Source organism: Eschrichtius robustus, chromosome 6 (assembly GCF_028021215.1).
Source record: "Eschrichtius robustus isolate mEscRob2 chromosome 6, mEscRob2.pri, whole genome shotgun sequence".
In the NCBI taxonomy this organism is placed as follows: domain Eukaryota; kingdom Metazoa; phylum Chordata; class Mammalia; order Artiodactyla; family Eschrichtiidae; genus Eschrichtius; species Eschrichtius robustus.
This window is the reverse complement of record NC_090829.1, coordinates 138,270,594-138,294,977: the sequence shown is the minus strand read 5'-3', so window position 1 is coordinate 138,294,977 and position 24,384 is coordinate 138,270,594. Positions and strand designations below refer to the sequence as shown.

The 24,384-nt window shown below is 46.1% G+C and overlaps 2 protein-coding genes across 2 annotated transcripts; both read right to left on the bottom strand.

The window, feature by feature from the left end:
* Positions 1-4,851: 4,851 nt before the first annotated feature.
* LOC137766064 (carbonyl reductase [NADPH] 1-like) lies at positions 4,852-17,141 on the bottom strand. The gene is made up of 4 exons (XM_068545766.1): positions 16,845-17,141; positions 16,210-16,321; positions 11,805-12,207; positions 4,852-4,867 (listed from the first exon to the last, which is right to left on the bottom strand). The coding sequence occupies exons 1-4, from the start codon at positions 17,139-17,141 to the stop codon at positions 4,852-4,854; spliced, it is 828 nt and encodes a 275-aa protein (XP_068401867.1).
* A 1,284-nt stretch (positions 17,142-18,425) lies between these two features.
* Positions 18,426-24,330, bottom strand: LOC137766566 (carbonyl reductase [NADPH] 1). The gene is made up of 3 exons (XM_068547039.1): positions 23,907-24,330; positions 23,216-23,323; positions 18,426-19,132 (listed from the first exon to the last, which is right to left on the bottom strand). The coding sequence occupies exons 1-3, from the start codon at positions 24,193-24,195 to the stop codon at positions 18,696-18,698; spliced, it is 834 nt and encodes a 277-aa protein (XP_068403140.1). The 5' UTR covers positions 24,196-24,330; the 3' UTR covers positions 18,426-18,695.
* Positions 24,331-24,384: the final 54 nt, after the last annotated feature.

Here is a 24,384-nt window from a genome sequence, read left to right as displayed (position 1 = left end):
TCTCTATGGAAGCAGCCAAGGTGGGGAAAAAATTTTTCACTGGGGAGAAATAGAATTCCAACAACAAAAATAGTTAGTTCTTTCTCTGAGACTGACCACAATCATTTTATCTATTGAAAACTTCTAAATGGAGCTTCTGAAAAGGGTCCTGGAAGAGATTTTAGCGATCAAGGAAGAATTTTTGCACATGCCTAGAAGCCTCAGACAATCATGGATCAAATCTGAGGCAAAGAGTTTCTAGGACTCAAAAAAAATCTTAAAGCTATTATATATAAAAATGAGCTAATGAGCACGACTGAAGTATAGGTCTGTCAAAATAGATGTGACAGTGAAATCTGCATCAAGAGAGGCTTGGGTCTTCTGGGGCCAGTTCTGGTGCAGCCATGTGGTGTCACTGTGTTAGAGGCATGCAAATCTCTGAGGCTGTCCCTGGGAGGACTCAGTTTATTTGCTCAGTTTTTGAGCTGATTAATGGGGAGTGTAGGCTGGCCTCACAATACCCTGGAGCCAGAACATGCAGTGATGTTGGAGATGCCTTGGAAAACGGCTCTCATTGTGCTGCAGGCTAGTGAAGGGAGCAAAGCCCAGCTGAGTGGTAAATTCCTGGGTCAATAAGAACACAGAGTTCCAGCCAGCAGCACAAAGATCTGGAAGAATGTGACTTGGGAGGAATCCAAGAACGGCTGAAAGAGATTGATTCTAAAAAAGCCACTGTGCCTGGGATGGTGGTAGCCTGGTGGTCACGGGGGCAGATAATGTCGGAGCAGTGGGTAGAGGCCCCTGACTGCTGGTTGTAGGACTGGAGACCCTGACTGCGCAGGGGAGGAAGTGGGGCAGTCTGAAGCATCCTTCACAGAGGCTAGCACAGCTGGGGCCCGGATTTCATTTGTGGGTTTGACCCCTAGAATCTCCTTGGCACTGATGACCCCAATCTCCTGCTTGTGCTGAAAACATGAGCCTGGTTGGTATGGAGACCTGGGCAGAAAACCCCCTAGGTGCCTCTGGTCTGTGGGGAAGTAGCTGCTGGAGATGGAGCCTGTGAACGTCAGAATGGTCATCTTCATGCTCAGGTCAGCCCGTGCATCTTGATGGAGCAGAGGAGCTGGCCTAGAGCAGCAGCAAACCCTGGTTTTTTGGTGAGATGTCACCTGCTGGGTCCAAGACTTCTTTCTCGAGCTGAAGCTGGCCGCTGATGGGCTGTGTCTACTGGTCACCTGGATGAGAAGCTTCTTGTGAGGGACAATGGCTTGAGAGGTTGAGGCCTCCAAAAGCTGGTCTTGACAGCACTGACCTAAAGTGACCCTTGCAATTCAGATCAACTATCTGAAATCTGCTGTTGGGTTACCTGTCCGGAAGCAGATGCTCCTGATTTGGAGGACGAGGTTATTCTGCCCCAAACGCAGTGCTGTAACGATGATGTTTCTCGGCCCCAAATGGCAACAGGCTGGGTCAGGCCTCCTTTGGAGCCTAGAACATTGTTCTGAAGCTTCTGTTCATATTGGTCAAAAACAATGAGAGTTCAGTAATTTTCCTTGTTGGGTTTTTTTGTACCTTGTAGTGAATGACGGTCCACAACATTAGGTGGACTTCATAAGCTGGGTTCAGAACTGTGTTCTCCAAAATCAGCAACCTGAATCCTGCAGGATATGTGTTCCTGTAGACTGCCTCCTGGATTTGTGTCTTCTGTTTGAAACTTGTGGTCTTCCTCCTGAATACCAGGATAGTTTCCCTGTGCTCGGTCATCCTCTCCTTCTGAGAGATGCAAGTTAATGCACAGATACCAAGAATTTGAGAATCCTTGCAGCTTTCTGTTGGAGGAGGTAATTGAGGTGATGTGACCACCAGCTGACCCTCCAGATGGACCCAGGCCGTCTGGGGCTCCTGCCCCCTCCCCTGTCCATGGCATGTACCCTCTGCCCACCGTCCGCACAGTGGGAGCTGTTTGCAGGGACACAGCTGAGAGAGTAACAGGTGTGGAGACAACCTGCACTGTGCACACAGTTGAACCCAGTTAAAGTCTCTACAGAAATTTTTAAGATACTGTCAGGTGGGTGCTGAGATCTACTCACCTTACAGCCCAAGACAAACCTTGAAAGTAAATTCCTTTGCTTATTAAACCTGCCACCTACCAATCTGGAGTGCCTTGCCTCCTTCTTTGGTTTCTCCTTGCCCTCTGAGTACTGGGGCCAGTTTGCAAACCAACACTTTCCTAGAAGCTGTGTGCTTCTGTGTCCTTTATAACTGTCCGGTCAAAGACCAGCTCTGCCAAGGGCCTGGTTATATTTCCGGGGGTAGCTGCTCTTCAAGGCTTTTAACATGGAGTGGCTGTGCCTGAGGGCAGCAGTGCTTTAGGGACGCTGAGCTTGGACATGGGATTGGGGTGGGGCCAGCATCAGCAGCACTAATAATGGGAATAATGACGGCAGCGTCAGGTCCCACAGCACACTGTTGCCTCATCCCACCTCCAGTGACCTTCCTGCCTCTGGTGTTTCTACCCTGTGTGTCCTTCCCCTGCCACACACACACACACACACACACACAATTCTCACCCACCCACGGGGCAGGTGATATTACATGAAAGAGAGAGATGGGAGCAGTGACTTGGAGTCATAGTTTATGACTTCTTGAAGTCATGGTTTAAAAAAGTAGTCATAGTTTAAACAAATCAGTTATTTTAACTTATATTGTTGTATCGCCTACTTTTGTGGGTTTGCATTGGTGATTTATAATCCAGTGGTTTCAACGCGTTTTCTCCAGCATTACTAGGAGATGCACTATGCCTCCATTACTGACAGGGGCTACTGCACGTGTGTTTCTCAGTTTTGAGCTGCATAGCAGGATCTCGTTAGAGACTGGGGAAAGGAGGGAATATGCTATTTCAGAAGACCACTTTCCCATTCGTATACTCCCCATCCCAGAATCACTGGCCATAAAGAGTATCGAGGAAAGCTAGTTTAAGGGAATAAAAAGCCCTATTTACTTTTTCCTGACTATCACCCAATGAGCTGTCAAAGACCCCATATGGGACCATCAGAGAAACTTGTGGTCATTAAAAAAAATAATAAAAGCCTAAGTTTATTAGAAACTTGTCAGCCAAGGAAGCCACTGGTTGAATGAATTCCATCCAACGGACTCCGCTAGAGTGTTGAGCTCTTGGGTTTCACACGGATTTGTTTGAATTGTTAGTCACATGGCAGAAATTAGAAATTGAGATCTAAACTGGGGTTGGTCAGAATTTGTAAACCAAGAGAGTTGCTGAAATGGTTTGTATTTGAACAGTTTATCTGTGAGCTTATCTTTCGGAAACACACGACTCTGCCACGTAAACTGTTGCCTGAGCTGTTTGAGCTTAAACAGTCTTTCTGTATTTTAAGTTTTTGGTTTCTGTGTAGTTTATCTAGTTGACAAGATGTAATTGCTTCACGTTTCTATCTCTCAGTCACAATTTTTGGATCATACTTCAACCATGTCTATGGGACAGACCACATCCTTGTCTAGATGATCTGTCTATACCTACATCACTGAGTTAAGTAAAGGGTCATGATGGAGGTCACTTGAGGAGTTTCACTTGACGTTAGACCTTCTTGCTTCTATCAGCAAGATCATTTGATAAAAGAGCAGCTATGTGCAATACTTAAGAATTTTTATAACCAATATCTGACCATTGCAACAGTGACAAACACTGAGTTGATAGTCTACTTCTAAGCCAGGAACCAAATGTATCCAATTTAAGCCAAGAAAATAATTTGAAGAGCCTTTTTTTTTTTTTTTGGCTGCGTTGGGTCTTCATTGCTGTGTGTGGGCTTTCTCTAGTTGTGGCGAGCAGGGGCTACTGTTCTTTGCAGTGCACAGGGTTCTCATAGCAGTGGCTTCTCTTGTTGCAGAGCACGGGCTCTAGGCACGCTGGCTTCAGTAGTTGAGGTGCATGGGCTCAGTAGTTGTGGCTCGCAGGATTACTTGCTCCACATGGGATCTTCCCAGACCAGGGATCGAACCCGTGTCCCCTGCATTGGCAGGCAGATTCTTAACCACTGCGCCACCAGGGAAGTCCCAGGAGCCTTGTTTCTACCAAATTTTCTCATGCCGTTGTTTTCCAGATTTCTTAAAGCAAACTTAAAGATCATTGAAAAGACTATAAGGGTGGAAAAGCAACATTCTTCCTCTAAAATTGAGAAGGCATTCATATGACCAGGATGGCTATTTTTTAACCCACTGCCAGTCCAGTCTTGTGAATCTCTCAGGCAAGGAGATGTTTGGCCTTAGTGACACTGTCTGGTTCTCAGTCATTCTCTGATCCAGAGCATGTAGGGGTTTTTGCACCACTTTTTGGACCTTCTTTAAGGTGTGAAATAGGTATGCCTGAGGACAGAATAAAGCACCCCAGAACTGTTCCTCACAGGTTAAGATTTCTGGTTTTAAATTGAGGCTCACATTTTTCTCTTTCTTGAATTAAGATGCTTAAAGACTGCTTTTTCTTAGAGGGGAAATCAATAGGCCAAATGGACCCAGAGTAATACCAGGGAATTTCCTGAGAGTAGGCATTAGTTTATTGAGATGGTGAGTACCTGTCTAATTTGTGGGCAGTAGCCAATAAGCTTTTTCTTTTGGTAGAACAAATCCAATATCAGTCATTTGGGGGCACCCAATGACCCACTGTTGGCCAAAATACCCCGATGAGGTTGTCTGATTAGGTCCTACAGCTTTGAGACAAGTCAACAAGTGTAGTTGAGTACCATTCAGTGAGATATACAGTAGAGATCAGAGGGTAGAGCCATGGTCAAGGAGACTGGCTTTTCTTTGTAGGATCTGTAAGAGAGAAACCCTCCACTTGCATAATAAGTCTCTTACCATTTAATCTCTTACCAAACTCGACTTGTGAGTTTTGTTGAAGTGCTGATTGCTATGAGAGATACCTATATTTCATTTTAATGGGGACAAAAAATTCCCATTCTTAGGGTGACATGATAGAGGGTCTTAGATTTTTGGCTACCTGGCTTGTTATAATATTTGCCATCTATAAAATCACACAGGAGTTAAGTTCTACCACCCAGAAATCAACTGATTCACTGCAAGGGATTGGTACTGTAGGAAACTGGGTGACATTCAAAGGAAAGTGGTTATAAAGCCAATGTTTGGTTGAATTATATGGTTAAGTCATGGAGTGACTAGGGTGCAAACCACAGCATTAAGAATAGGGGCCTAAATGGGTGCCATAGTTAGGAGGCAACAAATATCTACTCACTATCCAGAATCTTAAGGCAGCAGAGAGAGAAAAAATAACTAGGTAAAGAAATAATGAAACACGTGAAGACATGAATGACAGTGTTCTAGGCATTTGCGATCTAGTTCTAATGTCTAGGGTGGAAGGTCTACTTCACATTGACTTGAGGCCATAGGTTCCTCAGGCTGTTGGCATCTGAAGGATTCTTAAGAATCTTTAGTTTGAGATCTCCAGTTCAGATGGCTTTTCATTGGTGCAAGGTAGCATTTTGTCTTCTTAACTGGGTGATGCGAATCTGGGGATCAACTCTTTGTAATCTGATCATAGTGTGGTGGTTGGCAAAACCTGGTAGGAGCCTTTTCATCAGGTTTGGGAGCTCCTTCCTCTGAGGTCCCTTCTAGAGGCCCAGGCTTCAGGTTTTAGGTCGTACTAGGAAGTGATTGGGAGGAGCTGAGGAAAGGCTGCCTGAAGCTGACAGTCTTATCATCAACAGACAACTCAAAGATAAACAAAATATGACCAAAATGTATCCAAAACCCTTTGAAGGCAATAATTCTATCAAGTCCATTTGGAAATGCTCTGAGGGATGCTAAAACCTGGGCTTTTGTCCATGTCCCATCTTTGCAGTTTCCCAGCATTTTGGGTAAAAGATGAGGCATGTGCTACAAACCTCCTTGGTAGCTTTAGTAAATTCCCCACCAACACTGACCAAGGACAGTAGCCAACCTCATGTAAAGACCTCCCAGGGTTCCTTTTGAGGTCTTCTGGCACCAAGAGCCTACCCTGAGGGCACTAGAGATCATTCTCTAACCACCTTCAGTCACTTCTTTCCTGAGATCTTTTTTCCCATTTCAGAGCCACTTTCTGACATTTGGTGTGTTGGTCACTTTGAGCTAGTCCAGATATCTGGCTCTGAGAAGCTATAAGGACCATGAGTTTAGTAAGGGCTACCTACTCAGTATGGTGTCCATCCAGAGCTTTTCTTTTGTGCTTCAGGTTGTTCTTTTATTGAGTATGTTTCTATCTTTCTAGTAGCCATTTCCATAGAAAACATCAGGGCTTTTAGGAGTTTCTTAATCTACTAGTGACCATTTTACATTTGACTTCCTGAAGATATCATGAACCTTCACTGTTTCCAGAACATCCCCAAATCATACCAACCAACTCAAAGACATACATGTTTTCAATATATGTATTAACATATATTTTATCCACAGCCAATCGGCAAGCTCTAGTGATGTGACAAGTTTAAGTAGATTCTTCTTTTAAGTAGAGGGTCTCTTCTAAAGATTAGTTAAAATCTGTTATAGTACGTAGAGCCTGTGTGTTTCCTGTTTCAATTCCACAAACAATGTCAAATATGGACTTTCTATGGCAGTCTCCAACAATTCTTTTTGAGGGATAGATGGGTCCTGAACCATCAAAGCAGAGGTTAAGCATCAGAGGGTTCTCCGTATTAGATAAAGGACAAGTGTGTTAGGGGTCAAGAAAATACAATTGCAGATATAAATGGGTGAGGGAGAAAGTCATAAAATCTCATGGGAGGTGAGTGTGGTTGCTGAGAAATATTGACTATTTTCAATGAGCAGAAAGAATTGTATGGCATGAGGGACCATTACGTTAAAAAGGAGATCCTGGGGGTAAGTTGGTGGGTCTCCCGATTCTTGGGCTGCTCTTGCTGCTGCTCTGAGGCACGGTGAATGAGCCTTTGCTACTGGATCAAGAAAAAGGCTGGCATAAGTCTTTGCCTCAAGTCCTCAGGATGCTGGGTAAAACTTGGAAGGCTTTGTGTGTGACTGAATGAATGGAGAGCCATTGTGGAAGTTGTTGGAAGGCTAGCATTAGGTTACGAAATGCCTTCTCACGTTTGGGTTCCTGTATCCATTGCCCATGGCTTCCATAACAAATTACTCCAAACTTAGTAACTTGCACCAACAAAAATTTATTCTCCCGCAGTTTTAGAGGTCAGAAGTCTGAAGTCAAGTTGTTGGCTGTGTTCCTTCAGAAGGCTCTAGAGTAGAATCTTTCCTTGCCTCTTTCAGCTTCTGGTGGCTGCAGACATTCCTTTGCTTGTGGCTGTATCACTCCCATCTCTGCCCTTCTTCACATGACCTTCTTTTCCCTCTGTGTGTCAATACTCTGTGTCTCTTATAAGGACACTTGTCATTGGATTTAGGTCCCAATCAGATAATCTGGGATAATCTCATCTCAAGATTCTTAACTAAATTATATCTGCAAAGACTTTTTTACCAAGGAAGGTCACAATCACAGGTTCTGGGATGTGGACATAACTTTGGGGGGGGCCACCGTTAAATTCACTACTGCTCCCGAGAACAGGGTGCTATGACGTTGAGAACTTAGTTTATAAGTCAGAGAAATGTGGTGATTACAAAAAAGTTAGGAACACACTTTACAATAGCCAGTGTGACCCCAAATCTTCTTTAATTGTTTTTTACTATCAAGACAGGGCAGTTCTGAATGGCTTATAACGAACCTTCCTGGGGTAGGCTTATGTAATGTGGTTTGTTTCTGCCAAGATTATACTTTACCTCTAGAAACTTTACATTCTTTGTGAACAAAAATAATAAGTAGGTAAATTAATCTGTTTTGGAGCTTATCTTAATCCTTAGAACATAGCAAAATGCCACAGACATACTGGAGAAGAGAGAAATCCTAGAGAAATTTAAGGTTTTTAAGATCCGAATTTAAAACTTGTAAAAAGTAGAAGGGGCTTCTTCTGTAAGGATGAGGACTTCAGCACCAGCTCGGTGTGGCGCAGCTATGCTACGCGGTGGCAGACCCGGGGCCAGAAGGAGAATGGATTGTCTGAGATGCCTTCCAAGGACTCTCGCCCCCAGACCTTGGGCCCCCACGTGTTCCTGTCCCTCCGTCGATCCCTGTAGGTGGCTGCAATCCACCTTCCTCTGAAGAGACACCCAAGAACAAAGTGGCCTCGTGGTTGAGGTGCAATAGTGTCAGTGAAGGTGGCTTTGTTGACTCTGATAGCCGTTCATCCTTCAAAACTAGTGAAGGTGGGGAAGGTCACGCTGGGGGAGGCAGAGGGGAGGCTGAGAAGGCTTCCACCTCAGGGCTGGGCTTCAAGGATGAGGGAGACATCAAGCAGCCCAAGAAAGAGGACCCTGATGACCGAAACAAGATGTCAGTAGTTACTGAAAGCTCTCGAAATTATGGTTACAATCCTTCTCCCGTGAAGGCTGAAGGACTTCGCCGCCCACCAAGTAAGACTAGCATGCATCAGAGCCGACGACTCATGGCCTCTGCTCAGTCAAACCCTGAAGACATCCTGACACTGTCCAGCAGCACATATGCACCCAGTATCACAGCACATAAATATATTGATGAAACATTGATGAAGATGGTCTGGAAGTGAATTCCCTCTTCCTCAGGGGACCTCAGTATATTTTATCTTAAGGCCTTGAGACGACTGGATGAGGGCCATCTACATTACAAGGATAACCTGCTTTATTCAAAGTGTACTAATTTAAATGTTAATCTCATTGAAAAAATACCTTCACAACAACACTCAGACTGGTGTTTGACCAGTCTAGGTACTGTGGCCCATGAAAGGTGACACAAAAAATAAGCAAGCATACCAAATAAGGTAATATTCATCATTTCCAGGGATTAGGAAATGAATATATCTTTGGAAGCCATTTTTGTTTATTTAAAAATTTAAAAATTTTTTTTAATAAATTTATTTTATTTTATTTATTTATTTTTGGCTGTGTTGGGTCTTTGTTGCTGTGCACGGGCTTTCTCTAGTTGCGGCGAGCGGGGGCTACTCTTCATTGCAGTGCGTGGGCTTCTCATTGCGGTGGCTTCTCTTGTTGCGGAGCACGGGCTCTAGGCGTGTGGGCTTCAGTAGTTGCGGCACGTGGGCTCAGTAGTTGTGGCTCATGGGCTCCAGAGTGCAGGCTCAGTAGTTGTGGCGCACGGGCTTAGTTGCTCTGTGGCATGTGGGATCTTCCTGGTCCAGGGCTCGAACCCGTGTCCCCTGCATTGGCAGGCAGATTCTTAACCACTGCACCACCAGAGAAGTCCCAAAAATTTAAAATTTTTAAATTAAAAAATTTTCAATGATTTATAACATTATATAAGTTTCAAATGTATGATAGTATTATGTCTGTATACTCTATAGTGTGCTCACCAGCAAAATTTGAGTTTCTATCCATCACCATACAGTGATCCCCTTTATCCATTTCACCCTCCCCACTGCCCCTTCCCCTCTGGTAACCACTACTCTGATCTCTGTATCTATGTGTTTGGTGTTTGGTTTGGTTTGTTGGTTTGATTTGTTCATTTATTTTATTTCTTTGTTTGCTTTTTATATTCCAGATATGAGTGAAATCATATAGTATTTGCCTTTCTCCATCTGACTTATTTCTCTTTGCATAACACTCTCAATGTCCATCCATGTTATCACAAATGGGAATATTCTCATCTTTTTTTATGGATGAGTAGTATTCCATTATGCGTTTGTGTGTCTTTCTGTGTGTGTGTGTATAATATCTTCTTTATCCATTCATCTGTTGATGGGCACTTAGTTTGTTTCCATATCTTGGCAATTTTAAATAATGCCAAGATGAACACAGGGGTGCATATAGCTTTTCGAATTAGTGTTTTTGTATTCTTTGGATAAATACCTAGAAGTGGGATAGATGGATCATACAGTAGTTCTATTCTCAATTTTTTGAGAAATCTCCATACTATTTCCATCGTGGCTGCACCAATTTTCATTCCCTCCAACAGTGTATGAGGGTTGCCTTTTCTCCACACCCTCAACAATCCTTGTTATTTAAGTGCAGGCAGCGAACCTAACCCTGTGGGATTCCCAGCGTGCCCCCAGGTGGGAGGGTTGTTTATGAAGGTCTTACTGGGTGCCAAGTCATTAATTGGAATGTTTTATTTAATGGTTACCTAATCCTTACAATTGCTAAAAGTGCCTGCATTCTGGTTTGTCCTAGGTCATAGACAATAAGTGGCATATGTAGTTAGGTGTTATTTTATGGAATTAAGAAAGAAATCTTTAAGATCCCCGTGTCCATTTCCAAACTAGTAGTTCAGATGTTATGGTGTTGATCTAGACATTGATAATCCTCTGTTGGCAGTTTAGAAGAATAAAATAACAAGGGGAAACTCACAGCCTAGTTGAAGGGAACCACTTGTAAAGTAAACCTGACTCTTCAAATAAGGGTTCCACACTTGCCTTCAGGGGCTGTCACTTTTCACTTCCCCAAGCCTGAGAATCAGATGTGAAAAGTGACAAATAACATGACAGTAGAGGCGTCTGTACAACATGGAGTGCTTCTGTGAAGGGAGGGAATGTGGTGGACAGTCCCTGGGGCCTTGGGGAAGCCAGGCGTGGTGCTGGGCAGTACGAAGCTTCTCGTCACTGCCCTGGGTGGTGTTGGGCCCCTCTCACAGGGACTCGTGATACAGGACACTTGGCACTTCCAATGTGATTTAAACCTTCTCAGTTTTATCCAGACAATTAATCTTCACAGCAATCCTATGACTGTTAACCCCTTTTACAGTTGAGGGGATATAGTAGATGCAGGATTGGGCTCATGGTCATGCAGGAAGGTGGCAGAGCCAGGCCTCTCTGGTTCCAGATGTTTGTCTTGAAAGATTTCAAACAGAAAAGTTGAGAGAATAGTAGAGTGGACACCCATATGTCCTCCAAACTAGGTTCAACCATTATGAATATGTTACTCTAGTTATGTGTTCCTCTTCTGCGTATATTTTGCAGAACCATCCTAAAGTTGCAGACCTCCTGATACTTCATCCCCACATAAGTGACACATTCACCCTGAAGAGATTTGACACCAATCTCTCATATCCACTAATACCCATCCATACTCAATTTTCCCCATTGTCTCAGAGTCTCCTAAGGATGTATCTTTCATACAAGCGCCCCCTCACATTTCACACTTTATAATTGTTTTTTTCCCAATGAGTTTGGTGTTTAAAGACACCAGAGCAGTTGTCTTTTCTTCATGGTGTGTCCATGTTATACTAGAGGCTGGTCAGCTGAAGCCGGCAGGCCCAATCTGGCCACGCTCATTCGCTTCTATATTGTCTCTGGCTACTTTCATGCTGCAAGAGCAGATCTGAGCAGTTCCCACAGAGACCTGAAAAGCTGAAAACATTTCCTATCTGCCCTGTCCATAATGGTTGTTTCCCCAAGTAATACTGTCACTATTCTTGACCTTTGTTTTGGTGTATTAGATTTCTGAGCTCGTTCAGCATATAAAGTCTGCACAAATGGACAATTATAAAGAACCATTTATCCATCTACTGATTTTTATTCATTATTGGTCATCCATTCTTCTTTCACTTCCCTGGGATCACAGAAGAAATCACAAAAGACTTCACAGAATGAGTAGCCATTTCATAGTGATATTTGGTTACCAGTAGGGACGTTTGATTTTCTTCAAAAGGAGATATTTTTGACCCTGTAAGTGTCTTTTGGGTCTAATCGGGACAGGTAACAAAATTCAGCCTATGGGTTAGAGCTGTGAGTTGAATTGCCATTGTTCAACTTTTTTTCTCACAAGCAAACTCTCCATGAGGTCCCTCAGCATCCGAGGGCAAAAGGGCCAAGTACACGGGGGTCTCTGCTCCTTCTTCTGGGCTTTTGGTGGCTCTGGGTCCCGCCATGTCAGTTCTCACCCACCCTGGGCAGCAGGCATTCAGGAGGATCTTGTCCCCTCCTCTCTGCTCACTCAGTTTCCTGGCTTGGATTCTGGACAGGACCGTGATGCCGATTTTCGTCACCCCATATGCGGTCTCCGGCCAGCCCTCCTTCCCGTGGACCCCCTTCTTTGTGTCTTCCACAAACTTGTTCATGAGCCCCACCAGCTCCTCCTCCGTGATGGTCTTGCTTCGAAACTTCTGCTGCAGTTCGGGGCTGCAGTTTTCAAGAGCTTTGAAGCCCCATCGGCTAGACACATTCAGCACTCTACCTAAAGCACAACACAAACCATTACCTAGAAAGGTGAGCACAAGCAGGATGGATACCCAGTTCTCTGGGATGCTGGACCACAAATTTCCACTGGAGATCACCAGTTTCCTATGAGATGAATTAAGGCTGAACTTATGAGACAAGGAAATGAAACAGTCTTGGAACCTGTCCGAGCCATGATGTCTAGGATGATAGTAGAGAAAGAAATGCTCTAATGGGGAGGGCAGTGCCCCAATTTCCAAAAGAAAATGAAAAAGGTGTATCGAGGAAAGTGCTCAGGGAATGGGCACCCAGGAGTAGACAGCGTCTTTTCCTCAAAGGCATCCTTTGGGACCAGCTGAGGATCTTAGGTCACTTGGGCAGTGCTCTATGCCAGGTCCCTGTTGACCAGCAAAGAGCTGATGGGTTTGTGGCTGGCAGCTCCAGCGTGACCGGACCGCAGCCGGTTAGGAAGGCTCGGATGGAGGAAAGTGAAATCAAATCAGTTCAGTGGGCCAAACTGTATGCTATTTTCTCTGGGTTTGGGTTTTTGTCAGCTCGGGAGTAGTGACTCAAGCCCTAGCTCTATGATGACCGAGGAGGGCAGTGGAAACTGGATTATCTAAGGGATGCCCACATAAGCACGACACTCTGGGAGTCAAATGGGAAGTTAGGAGGAATTAAAGTAGGACAACTTAATGCCCATCAGAAGAACCACTTCCAGGACTGGAAGGGGATTGGAACCCGCAAGTGGATGTTCAGCTGTGCTTATTTGAAGTGACTCTCTGGGTCCACGAGATGAGTGGAATGGGGCGCTGTAGTAACACACGGATGGGATAATTGTCATATATGACTCTAGCATCGTCTGAGGCACAAAACGCCAGGGAATGTTTCATCTGTCAGCAAGAAAGACAAAGACTGCATGCAGATGGGTAAGAGACAGATTCCTTGAGGCCAAGGCCTGGCACAGAGCTGGCAAAACAGGTTGCAGGTAGTAGCTCTGGGAAGGTACAAAGGGTCCTGACGAGATGACCTGCTGTTTCTGGACCTGGCTCTGCATACCCGGCAGTAGATCGACGTGTCCAAGTTACATCAGGGGACTGGAACAGAAGACACTGCACCGATTTGCACTGATAAGATCTAATCTTCAGGCCAAGGAGCACACTCCCATCCTCAGAGTAGCGGTTTGCTTCAGAACTGGGACAGGAAATGAAACGCTGGTTGTCTCAAACTTGAGGAGATAAAGGTATGCACGCTGGCTTATGCACATTCATGAGCATATGCTCACAGTCGACATGGTGGGGGCCTTGGAAGAGTCCCCACTGGATGGATTCCTCTCTCCTCCGGGGGACACGGGGAAGAGGGGTTGGGGAGGATGCCGGGGCAACTCTACAAATCTTTCCCCACATCACTTCAACCTTCCTCTTTCCGACCTGACCGTGGTCCTGGGACCAGGGCTGCTGCTCCCGACATAGAAGGCAGGGGATAATCCTTAAGCAACTCAACTATAGATTTAAACTTTTTGTCAGAATTCTTAAGGACCTGATGGAGTGGATTGTCTTCACCCCATTTGGCAAATTTGGAATGACAGCAAATGCAGCTGTATTGACTAGTTAGTAGTCGAGAGAACCCACTAATTCTGGGCCTGGGTAACCCTACCTATATGATGGGAGTGGACTAAGGGGAGATACTTGTTAGACTAGTATTGTTGTGGGCAATCAGGATGAGCACAGTGGCCGAACTTAACACCACTTTGGAAGGTGAGACAGTTTGATTAAATGTTAATGACTAATGGGGAGCAGGGGGAATGAAATGAGGGTAAAGGATGATTAAATGGGTTACGCAGCAAGAGAAATCAATACTACACTGGTGCCTGGAGCGGCTGAGAGCAGGAGGTGATATCCTCTCTTAGCTCAACTATCACAGATGCCTGATCGTGTGAAGCCGCATTTTGTGAAGACCACTCCTGCTCTGTGACCTGACAATGTCAAGCGGAAGCCCTGGAATCCGAGTTACATCACTGTGGGATATGGTCACAGGACGTGGTGATGAACTGAAAGCGTTGTTTATGACTGAGTGGGACTCTATTCATGTGCCAGCATCTCTTGAGTCTTAGTTTTCAGGTCACATGTACTACCATCCTGTGACATGGTGTCACACTGGCCTTGTTGGTAATATTCAACTATCATATGTAAAGGAGTCACAGGAAGGTACTGGTATTGATGATCAAGGGTGATGGGAGATAAAGTCTCCCCAGGATGTAATATTGATGGAAAATTACTAGTTGATGAAGAAGTGGTGTAGCTAACTATCAGCTAATTTCCATGCTGTAAATTAATTAGACAAGGAGGCCATTAGGCTGAGCTGACTCTAATTCCCTTGTGGCCTATGTAAACAAACCAAAATCTAAGCCTGTAAATGCCTCAAGGTGACAAAATCCGAACCTAAGGACCACCCATCACCAACAGCCACCTGGGCTAGAAGCTGCAGGCAATTAACAATTTCCTTACTTTGCTTCAGCCTGCTCTCCGTAACAGTCTCTTCCTGAGTTCCCGTCGGTGGAGCCATCCTCACCACTTCTGGTTTGGTGGTTTCCCATTCAAACAGATTTTTGTCTCAAATAATCTTTAAAATTTTATACATCTCAGTTTCTCTCTTAACAATACGAAATAGATTGCACAAAGAGTTGTATGCTAAATAAGGTACAAATAGCAACTGCTGTTTGAACAAGTGGAGAATCAAATTCGTACCAACACATGAAAATGGAAGCAGTGGCTTTATAGGCTGAATTATCTGTTCCTCTAAATCTACCCCTCTCCCACACTGGCTCCTCCCAATGTTAGGCATATTTCTGATAGTATTTCTGTATCTGTAAAATAAATTTTGTACTAAATTTACATGCTCAAGGATTCTTTTGATGTAAGGGAGTCTTAGTGAAGGTCCAGAGGGCGCTCTCTGTAAGTGAAGGACTAAGCTTGGCCAAAGGAAGCTTCCGCCCTTTTTCTAGGCCATCTGGGAGGTGATATTAAGCCCTGAGAATGCCCTGCTTGAGAAGACTGTCCTTGTTTATATGGTGTTCTAGGCTCAGGCTACATAATCAATGTTCACACTTGATTATGGTGGGTGCCTTAGGCTACCTGGTATCAGCTGAGCCTCTGGAGGGGCTGGAGAGTAAGGTCAGCCAAGAGGGCAGTGGGCCATGCCTATGTGACCGCCCCTCACCAAGAACACTGGATATTAAGGCTTGGGTGAGTTCCCTGGTTGGTAATACTCCACGTGCCTGTCACAGGTTGTTTTGGGGAGAAATACATGCGGCCCCCAGGATCTGCTGGGACAGGACAAGTGGCAGCTCCACGCCTGGTCTTTCTAGACCCTGCGCCATGAGGCCTTTACCACTGCTGAACTGAATCACTCTCCATTTTCTAAATTCATTGTTATTTTGAATGTAACAACTTTTTGCCGAGTTCTGGGCCCTTCTGGTGAGTTATTTAACCTGAGGATAGTCTAGGGACCTCCTGAACTTGTAAGTATCAAAGTATGTATAGTTGGTTTATCATCTAGAAACCAATATATGTAATACACAATACCAGTAGGATAAGAAGAAAAACTCAGGTGACCAGACGCAGAAGAAACTTCAGGGGGTCTAATGAATTGCTGGTAGTGTGAGCTCCACAAACCTGAATCAGGTCACTCTGAGAGGGGGACGGAGGAGAGAAGGTCTGGGATGGACTCCTAAGGGAACGCCACCTGTGAGGGGCACGGAGCAAGTCAAGGGCCTCTCAGAGGAGACCTTTGAGCTCAGAATGGAAAGAGAAGAAAGAGCCAGATGTGCAAAGAGCAGCTGGACAGAGTACCAACGATCTGGGCAGTGTGTAGAGGGACCTGAGGCTGCAGGGCACCTGGCCAGGTAGAGACACAGATTGAGGCCAGTGTAGCTGAGCAGGAGAGGTAGCTGGGCCCGTAGATGAGACCAGAGGCAGGCAGGGCTGAGATGCACTGCAGCTTGGGCTCCAATCAGACTTACCTCGGGGTTTTATTAGAGGCAGGAGCTGCGTGCACACATCTTGGGTACCAAGGAAGTTTGTTTTCGTAGTCAGTTCTGCTTGAATATGAAACGGTGTGGGATTGCCAATTTTTAGGGCACAAGGAGAACAGAGTTGATAAATACTAGCCATACGGTAAAAATGCATTTCTGACACAATTTTTTTTTCTTTGAAATCTACATAATGTCTCTGTTAGTTAACAGTAGTGTGCCAGTGTGAATTTTGGGGTTTGATAACGCTGTGTAGTTTTGTAAGATGGCACCATCAGGGGAGGCTGAGTGAAGGGAGCCCATATGGCATCTGTGTACCATTCTGTGCAATTGTTTGTTTCAAGTAAGTTAAAAGTTCTCCCTGCTGCTCCAAAGTTCAATCAGAGTGATACTGTGAAAACCTGGAGGCAGTCCTTAACAGTCTGATCAAGGCCCTCTAGCTGGAAAGGCTTGCAAATCTTAGAGGATTTTGCTCTCCTTTCGGCCTCCGGTCCGTCCTCCTTCCCTGGGGAGCGGGTTCTAGATCCCACAGCGGAGGTTCAGGCAGTAGCCCCGACCTGCCCAGTCTGGCCGCTCTCACAGAGGCTGCACCCCGCCTCCCCACCAGCTCACATCCACTTACACTGGAAGGCGATGCCCGCGTTGTTGACCAGCACATCGAGACCCCGAGACCCCAAGACCCCATACTCCTTGTGCAGGAAGTCACGCAGGGCACGGATGCACTGCAGGTCGATGTCCAGCTGGTGGAAAAGTGGGCACAGGCCCTCGGCCTGCACCGGCTGCACGGCCGTCGGGCCCCGTGCCGCGTCCCGCGCTGTGAGCACCACGTCCCCGGAGAACTGCCGGCACAGGTCACGCACGACAGCAAAGCCGATGCCCTTGTCGGCCCCGGTGACCAGCATCACAAGGGTGGAGGAGGACATGGCCTGGCCCGGGGTGTGAGCTGAGTGTGGAGAGCTGAGGGTGGTGCGAGTCTTGCGTGGAGCGGGCTGGGCGGTAGGGAGGGGGGCGGGCAGTGCAGTGGTCAGGGCTTGGTAACAGTGGGAGAAGCCAGGAAGACCTGAGTTCTGGGATCCAGTGCCACGACTCCTAGAGAACTCAGCCCTGCCTCCTACCCTCCTTCCAAGGAGGGAAGGAGGGGCCACATGTTCCAGAAGGTTCCAAATGACCAACTCCTGTCCGCCCCACGCCCATCCTCAGCCAAACCATACACAATCCTCTTTTGATCCCAGCTCTGAGAGGCATAGTGGTTTGCAGGGTGTAGAGGTTGCTTTGCCCAGGCAAAAGTGGAGGGTGAAGGGTTAATAGGGAGCTAGGGATTCCTGGCAGTTGACCAGAAAGTATTAGGCAGATCTCCAAAGGGAGAAAAAGCGTGCAGAGTAATTGTTTTGGGCCAGGCCCATCATCCCCTGCAGAATGGGAATGGTTGCTTTTTCCTAAAATGCAAAAAAAAATTACTGAGGGGGGTTGCTTCTGAGCATGTAGCTCCCCCAGCCTGCTTAAGAGAAAATCAAAACAAAGAAGTAGGGCAAATGGTCCTGTGATTAGACTTTCAGCGGGCAGGGTAGCCAGCTCTCTGGATTCCCAGTGTGCCCTCACGTGGGAGGGTTGTTTATGAAGCTCGTACTCTGTGCCAGGCACTGATTAGGATGGTTACATAATCCTTAGGATTGCTAAAAGTGCCTATATTTTGGTTTTGTTTTATGTCAGCTTGATAAGTGGCATACCCAATTAAGTGTTATTTTTACGGAATTTTACACAGAGTGCTTCTGTGAAGGGAGGGAATGTGGTGGACAGTCCCTGGGGCCTTGTGGAAGCCAGGAGTGGTGCTGGGCAGTACGAAGCTTCTCGTCACTGCCCTGGGTGGTGTTGGGCCCGCCTCACAGGGACTCGTGATACAGGACACTTGTGCAATTCCAATGTGATTTCAACATTGTCACCTATATAGGGGCAACTAATCTTCACAGCAATCCTATGACTATTATCCCCAGTTTACATTTGAGGGGATACAGTATTTTGATCAAGGTCATGCAGGAAGGTGGCAGACCCAAGACTTTTTGGTTTCAGATGTTTGCCTTGAAAAGATTTCAAACAGAAAAGTAGAACGAATAGTAGAGTGGACACCCATCTGTCCTCCAAAGTAGGTCCAACAATTATGAGTAATTGAGCTGGTTCAGCCTTTAAAAGTCTGCATAAATGGACATTTATAAAGAACTATTTATTCATCTATTGACTTTTATTTATTATTTGTCATCCATCCCACTTTTCCTCCCCTGGGATCACAGAAGGAAACACAAACGGCTTCACAGAATTAGTAGCCATTTCCCAGTGAGGACTTGATAGGGATATTTTGATTCTTTTTTTTCTTCTTCTTCTTTTTTTCTTTTGCATAGGGATATTTTTGACAGTATAAGTGTCCTTTCTGTGAAATTGGGACAGGAACATAATCGGGCCCATGGGTGGAGCTGTGAGTGAGCTCACCACTGCACAACTTTTTTCTCAGAAACAAACTGTCCGTGAGGCCCCTCAGCGTCGGAGGGCAAAAGGGCCAAGTACACGGGGGTCTCTGCTCCTTCTTCTGGGCTTTTGGTGGCTCTGGGTCCCGCCATGTCAGTTCTCACCCACCCTGGGCAGCAGGCATTCAGGAGGATCTTGTCCCCTCCTCTCTGCTCACTCAGTTTCCTGGCTTGGATTCTGGACAGGACCGTGATGCCGATTTTCGTCACCCCATATGCGGTCTCCGGCCAGCCCTCCTTCCTGTGGACCCCCTTCTTTGTGTCTTCCACAAACTTGTTCATGAGCCCCACCAGCTCCTCCTCCGTGATGGTCTCACTTCGAAACTTCTGCTGCAGTTCGGGGCTGCATTTTTTAAGAGAGCTGACACTCACAAAGCTAGACACGTTCACCACTCTGCCTAAAATACAACACAAGTCATTACATAGAAAGGTTGAGCACGAGAACAACGAATGCCAAATTTGGGACAGGATTTATGTCCTCATGTCCTCTTGTAAGAGGACATTAGGGAAGGAGGAGAACGTATTTTGGGAGGGGGTTACTCATTGGGTTTTATCTGTTTTATTATTATAAGTAACAACCTGTTATTTCTAAAGTTTTGAAAAATTACATCTAATTATTTTGAAAATTACAGGAATGAATTATTTCACTTAAACTCAAGAAATAAGTAATGACAATGGGAAGAATTCTGTGAATCTACTACCCAGAACAACTTGTGAAAATTATTTTAAAAACTGAACTATTTAAAGTCTCTGGTAATGGTCCTGAGGGCATACAGCAAATGAAGAAACTTTTATTCCCGAATATCTCCAACAACTCAGGTAAGAACAGAGTCTGTTCTGTGGTATTTCAACCATGACCTGCTCCTTCCTTTCCCCCTTTCTGGCCATAACAATGGAAACTTCACTCTAGGATGGTGCATCTGAGAACATAAGACTATTGTATCTTCCCAAGATGGGTAGGACATCAGCATTTCTCATCCTGCTTCTCAGCTACCTGTTGCAGAGGTTCAGTTCCTGGCAAGTGCATTTAGGAGGTGAGGACTTCCTTCTTTGACCCAGCCCTCACTTGTGGGACAAAGGCTCTACCTTGGGCTGGACATCCTGAGAATACTGGGGCCTAGACTGCCCTTTCCCCAGCTTGTTTGTAAGGCAGAAGTATCACGCAAAGAGAGGCAAGCTGAGAAGACCAGAGACCACTGCTGCTCTTCCCTCCCAGCTCCTAAAGCAGGAGTGTCACAAAGAGAAGTGTCATCATCCCTGCCTCTATCTTCAGACCTGTGGCTTAGAGATTTTGCACAAGAGGGGGAAAGAGTCAGGACATAAAAACTGAGAGGTCCCACGCCCTCCCAAAAGGATGTGATTTCATTTGAAACAGAGTGTGGGGAAGTTCGACCCTCAGGGCACTCTCAAAAACAATGGAAGTCGTGCTGAAAAGCAATTAGGAGATTGGTAGCTTTGTTAGAAATATAAACTAAATCATGTAAGTCAGCAAGTTTGCCAGAGAAAACTAGAGAAAGATAAGGATAAGAGCCCTTCTCGGTTCAGAACAGACCACCAAAACTACTCTTTCAAAACAGCCTGAATTTAACTGGATGGAGATCCATCTGTGAAGCAATTTATGCTGTGCCTTGTTAAAAACAGTGGAGTAATCAGCCAGCCAGTAGTGGAGCTTAACAGCTGGGTGCGGTCCAGGAAAAAGACAGCAAAAGAGTGTTCTGCTAAACCCACAGTAATCCCAGCGTGACTGTGCGTCTCAGCTAGGCTGTACTTTCTGAGATGAAACATCACAAACTTCACGCTGCAAGGGGAGGAGGGCGGAGACTCAACTTCAAAAAATAATCTAGCCAGTCACTGAACAAATAAGCAAATAACAACCACAAGCCCGTGGGAGGTAGGGTCTAATAGCAAGAGTAGCTATAAAATTCTGCAATGTCCCATTTCCAACCAAAAATTATCAGGCATGGACAAAAATGTTAAACCCTTTTTTTCTATGGGGAAAAATGTGGCAACAGAAATGGCATGTCATGTTGCCATAGTCAGTTAGCTTTGATGTTTATCCCACTAAAGGTTTGGAAGTTCAGAAAATATCAACAAACAAATTAGTAGATGGCATTAGGACTCCCATTCAATGATTCTCTGAAATATATAAACTGATTTAGAGAAATTGCCATATTAATCTTCCGGGCATTCTTCAAAGATGAACACATTTTTGAAACGGGTCAATTATTCCATGTCCTCCTTCTAATCTAGAACATGTAAAGAGTAAGAAGCAACTAGTAAATTAATAGAAATGACATTGTCCTTAAGATAGAATAGAACCAATTTGTCAAAATGTAGCAGTAAGCACCATTCAGAGATGCTATATTTAGGATAATTTATTTCGCTCTCAAAAACATGACCAAGCCTCTCTCACAACAAAAATAATGCATATTTCAGGAATTAAAAATGCAAAATATAGAAAGGCATAAAGAAAGAAAAAAAACCTGCAGGAGCCGAAGTCAGAATGGTTAACTGGTAAACGGGAAAGGCAGCTATATTACTATCAATAAAAGGCCCTTGACATTATTTTTTTCATGGGTCTTCAACCTGGACAGTAGACAGAGAAATACTATCAACTTCTTCTAGGTTGGTTATAATCAGTAATCAAATGACAACCTTTTTTATTCTGTGTTAACTAGTCTACCCCAGGAAGTCTAGAATCAGCGGTGAAAATACTAACCCGTATTAGGGAAGCTTGACCAGGAGATCCAAAGTTCTCTCGAGGTAATAAACTCCTGGATGTGGCTGCTTCATCTTCCCAGTGTGTCCCATGCCAGCCCCTCCCACTGACTGGATCCCCAGGGATCAGAGCCAGCCATCTGGAGCCCTCTCCTCCCAATTAGGTGAGACTGTAGACTCAGAAGAGAATCACATGCTCGATTAAGTCATGATAACGTGAACTGCTGCAGCTTTTCCCCAACAAAACAAGAATTCTCCTATTTCAAAAGGCAAGTAAACCTTGCTGCACTCATACTGAGAATATAGCATGTATTTAAAATTCCATTTACTCTAGCTTTCGTGAGGCAAGACAAACTGTTAACCAGAGGCTGCCTTAGCACATCCGGAGGGTACTCATTCCTCCTTCTGGACAAAGCCCAGACACAGCAAGAAACAGCCCAGTTAAGTAAGAAAAGTGGTGGGCCAGAAGTCATCAGCACGAGGTCCAAGAGGAATACAGCATGTGCAGCTGACACAGGGAATTCCACTGCAGCCCTCAAGTGTTGGGACGAGTGGAGGAATTAGGTGACACTTTAAAGAGCTGACTTTTTAGGTCCTAGTGACCCAATTCTTAGAAGTAGTAGAACTTTCCAGGAGGACAGGATGGGGAAACAGGGCAGAAGCTGAGGGTAAATTGTAAATGCATGTACTAAATCTCCAGCCACGCCTCTTAATCTTTCTAAAAGTATCTGCTTGTCTTATTTGGTATGTTTAATGGGTGGTGGTTCCCCTCCTGGCCCATTACTTTGGGGTAAGTATTATAGTAGTTTAACCCAAAGGAACAGGAGAGTTTGTTTTGTTTGAAACATTGAGCAGATTGAAGGGCAGTTAAAACGGACCTGGAGTTCGGCAGGTCGGATTACGGAGATCCCTGCAAGTCATGCTAAGGGCCTGGACTTCACTCCTGAAGGATTTTTGGGAGGAGGAGTGAGCATGCAGAGTATAGAGAATGCCCAGAAAGCAAAGGACTCAAGAAGCGGGGGGAGTCCCTTAGGAGAGTTTACAGTTGTCTAGAAATGACAGCTGAGGGCCTGTTTGTAGAGCTGGGATGGGGGTGAAGGCCTGGGAAGAAAATCAGTAGGACAACTCTTAGGACCAGGTAAATGGCAATAAGCGGGCAGGCGTGGTGACCTCCAGGATCCTGGTGGGTGGATGATGGGATCAGTGACCAAGATGATTTGGGGAAAGGACGAGTCTTTGTAAATATTTGTTTTAGGTGGGGGGATTCAGGGGAGGAAGGATGGGAATCAGGTTAAGATGGAGAGGCAAGAAGACAAAATGTGTGCCTGGAGCTCTGGGAAGGTTCTAGACAGGTGACATTTTAGTAGGGCCTAATGAACTGGTGGGAGTAGAGACCCCACTAGCCTGAGTAAGATTACTCTGAGAGGGGGACAGAGGAGAGAAGGTCTGGGATGGACTCCTAAGGGAACGCCGCTGTGAGGGGCACGGAGCAAGTCAAGAGCCTCTCAGAGGAGACCTTTGAGCTCAGAATGGAAAGAGAAGAAAGAGCCAGATGTGCAAACAGCAGCTGGACAGAGAGCACCAACGACCTGGGCAGTGTGTAGAGGGACCTGAGGCCTCAGGGCACCTGGCCGGATGGCGACACAGATGGAGGCCAGTGGAGCTGAGCAGGAGAGGTAGGGGGGCCTGTAGATGAGACCAGAGGCAGGCAGGGCCCAGATCTTGCCAGAAACACTGCAGTTTGGGGTCCTCATCAGACTCACCTTGGGGTTTTATTAGAGGCAGGAGCTCTGTGCACACAGCTTGGGTACCAAAGAAGTTTGTTTTCATAGTCACTTCTGCTTGAATATGAAATGGTGTGGAATCAACAGCTTTTAGGAGAAAAGAAAAGTTGAGTGAATAAATAGTAGCCATCAAGTAACATTCTATAGGAAGATATAAAGAAAATAGTGCACGTGAAATCTGTTGAATTTTGTGTAAAAGTGGTGTCTAGTTAGTAGTATTGTGCCAGTGTGAATTTCGGGGTTTGATAATGCCCTGTGGTTTTATAAGACGGCACCACTACGGGGGGGGGGCGCTGCTCAAAGGGTGCACACACACGGGATCTCTGTGCATCAGTTTTTGCAATTTTCTTGTTTATTTCAAAATGCATTAAAAATTAACCCAACTGTCCCAAAGTCCAATCAGAAAGAGGCTGTGGGGCAATCTAGAAAAGGTCCCCAGGATTCCGAGCCAAAGAAGCAAAGTTCCCTCTGGCTAGAAAGCATCCAGTTCCCTGCAGACTCCGCTCTAGCTGCACCCCTCCCCCCTTCCCTTCTCGTTCCCTAGGGAGTCATTCTGGACCCCCCACAGGCGGGAGAAGCCCCACCGCAGCGATTCCCCGACAGATACGGCCCATCCCGGATGCAGATGCTCGGCGGTGAACGCCTCGCCTGGGAGCACCCAGCCCCTTACTCTTGAAGGCGATGCCCGCGTTGTTGACCAGCACGTCGAGGCCCCCGTACTCCTTGCGCAGGAAGTCGCGCAGGGCGCGGATGCTCTGCAGGTCGTCGATGTCCAGCTGGTGGAAGCGTGGGCTCAGGCCCTCGGCCTGCAGCTGCTGCACGGCCGCCTGACCCCGTGCTGTGTCCCGCGCCGTGAGCACCACGTCCCCCGTGAACTGCCGGCAGAGGTCACGCACGATGGCGAAGCCGATGCCCTTGTTGGCCCCGGTGACCAGCGCCACGCGGGCGCAGGACGACATGGCCGGGTGCTGGACGTGCGGTGCCCTTGGGTGGAGAGCCAAGCCTGTTGTGCTTTCCCAACGGCGCGGCGCGTCAGAGTGCGCGGAATCTAGAGCTTGCAGAGCGCGCACCTGCAGGTCCCACGCCCGGAGCGGCCAGGCTGAGCGCGCAAGCGCAGGCGCAGGCTCCGCCCCTTCAGGGCTGGGCTC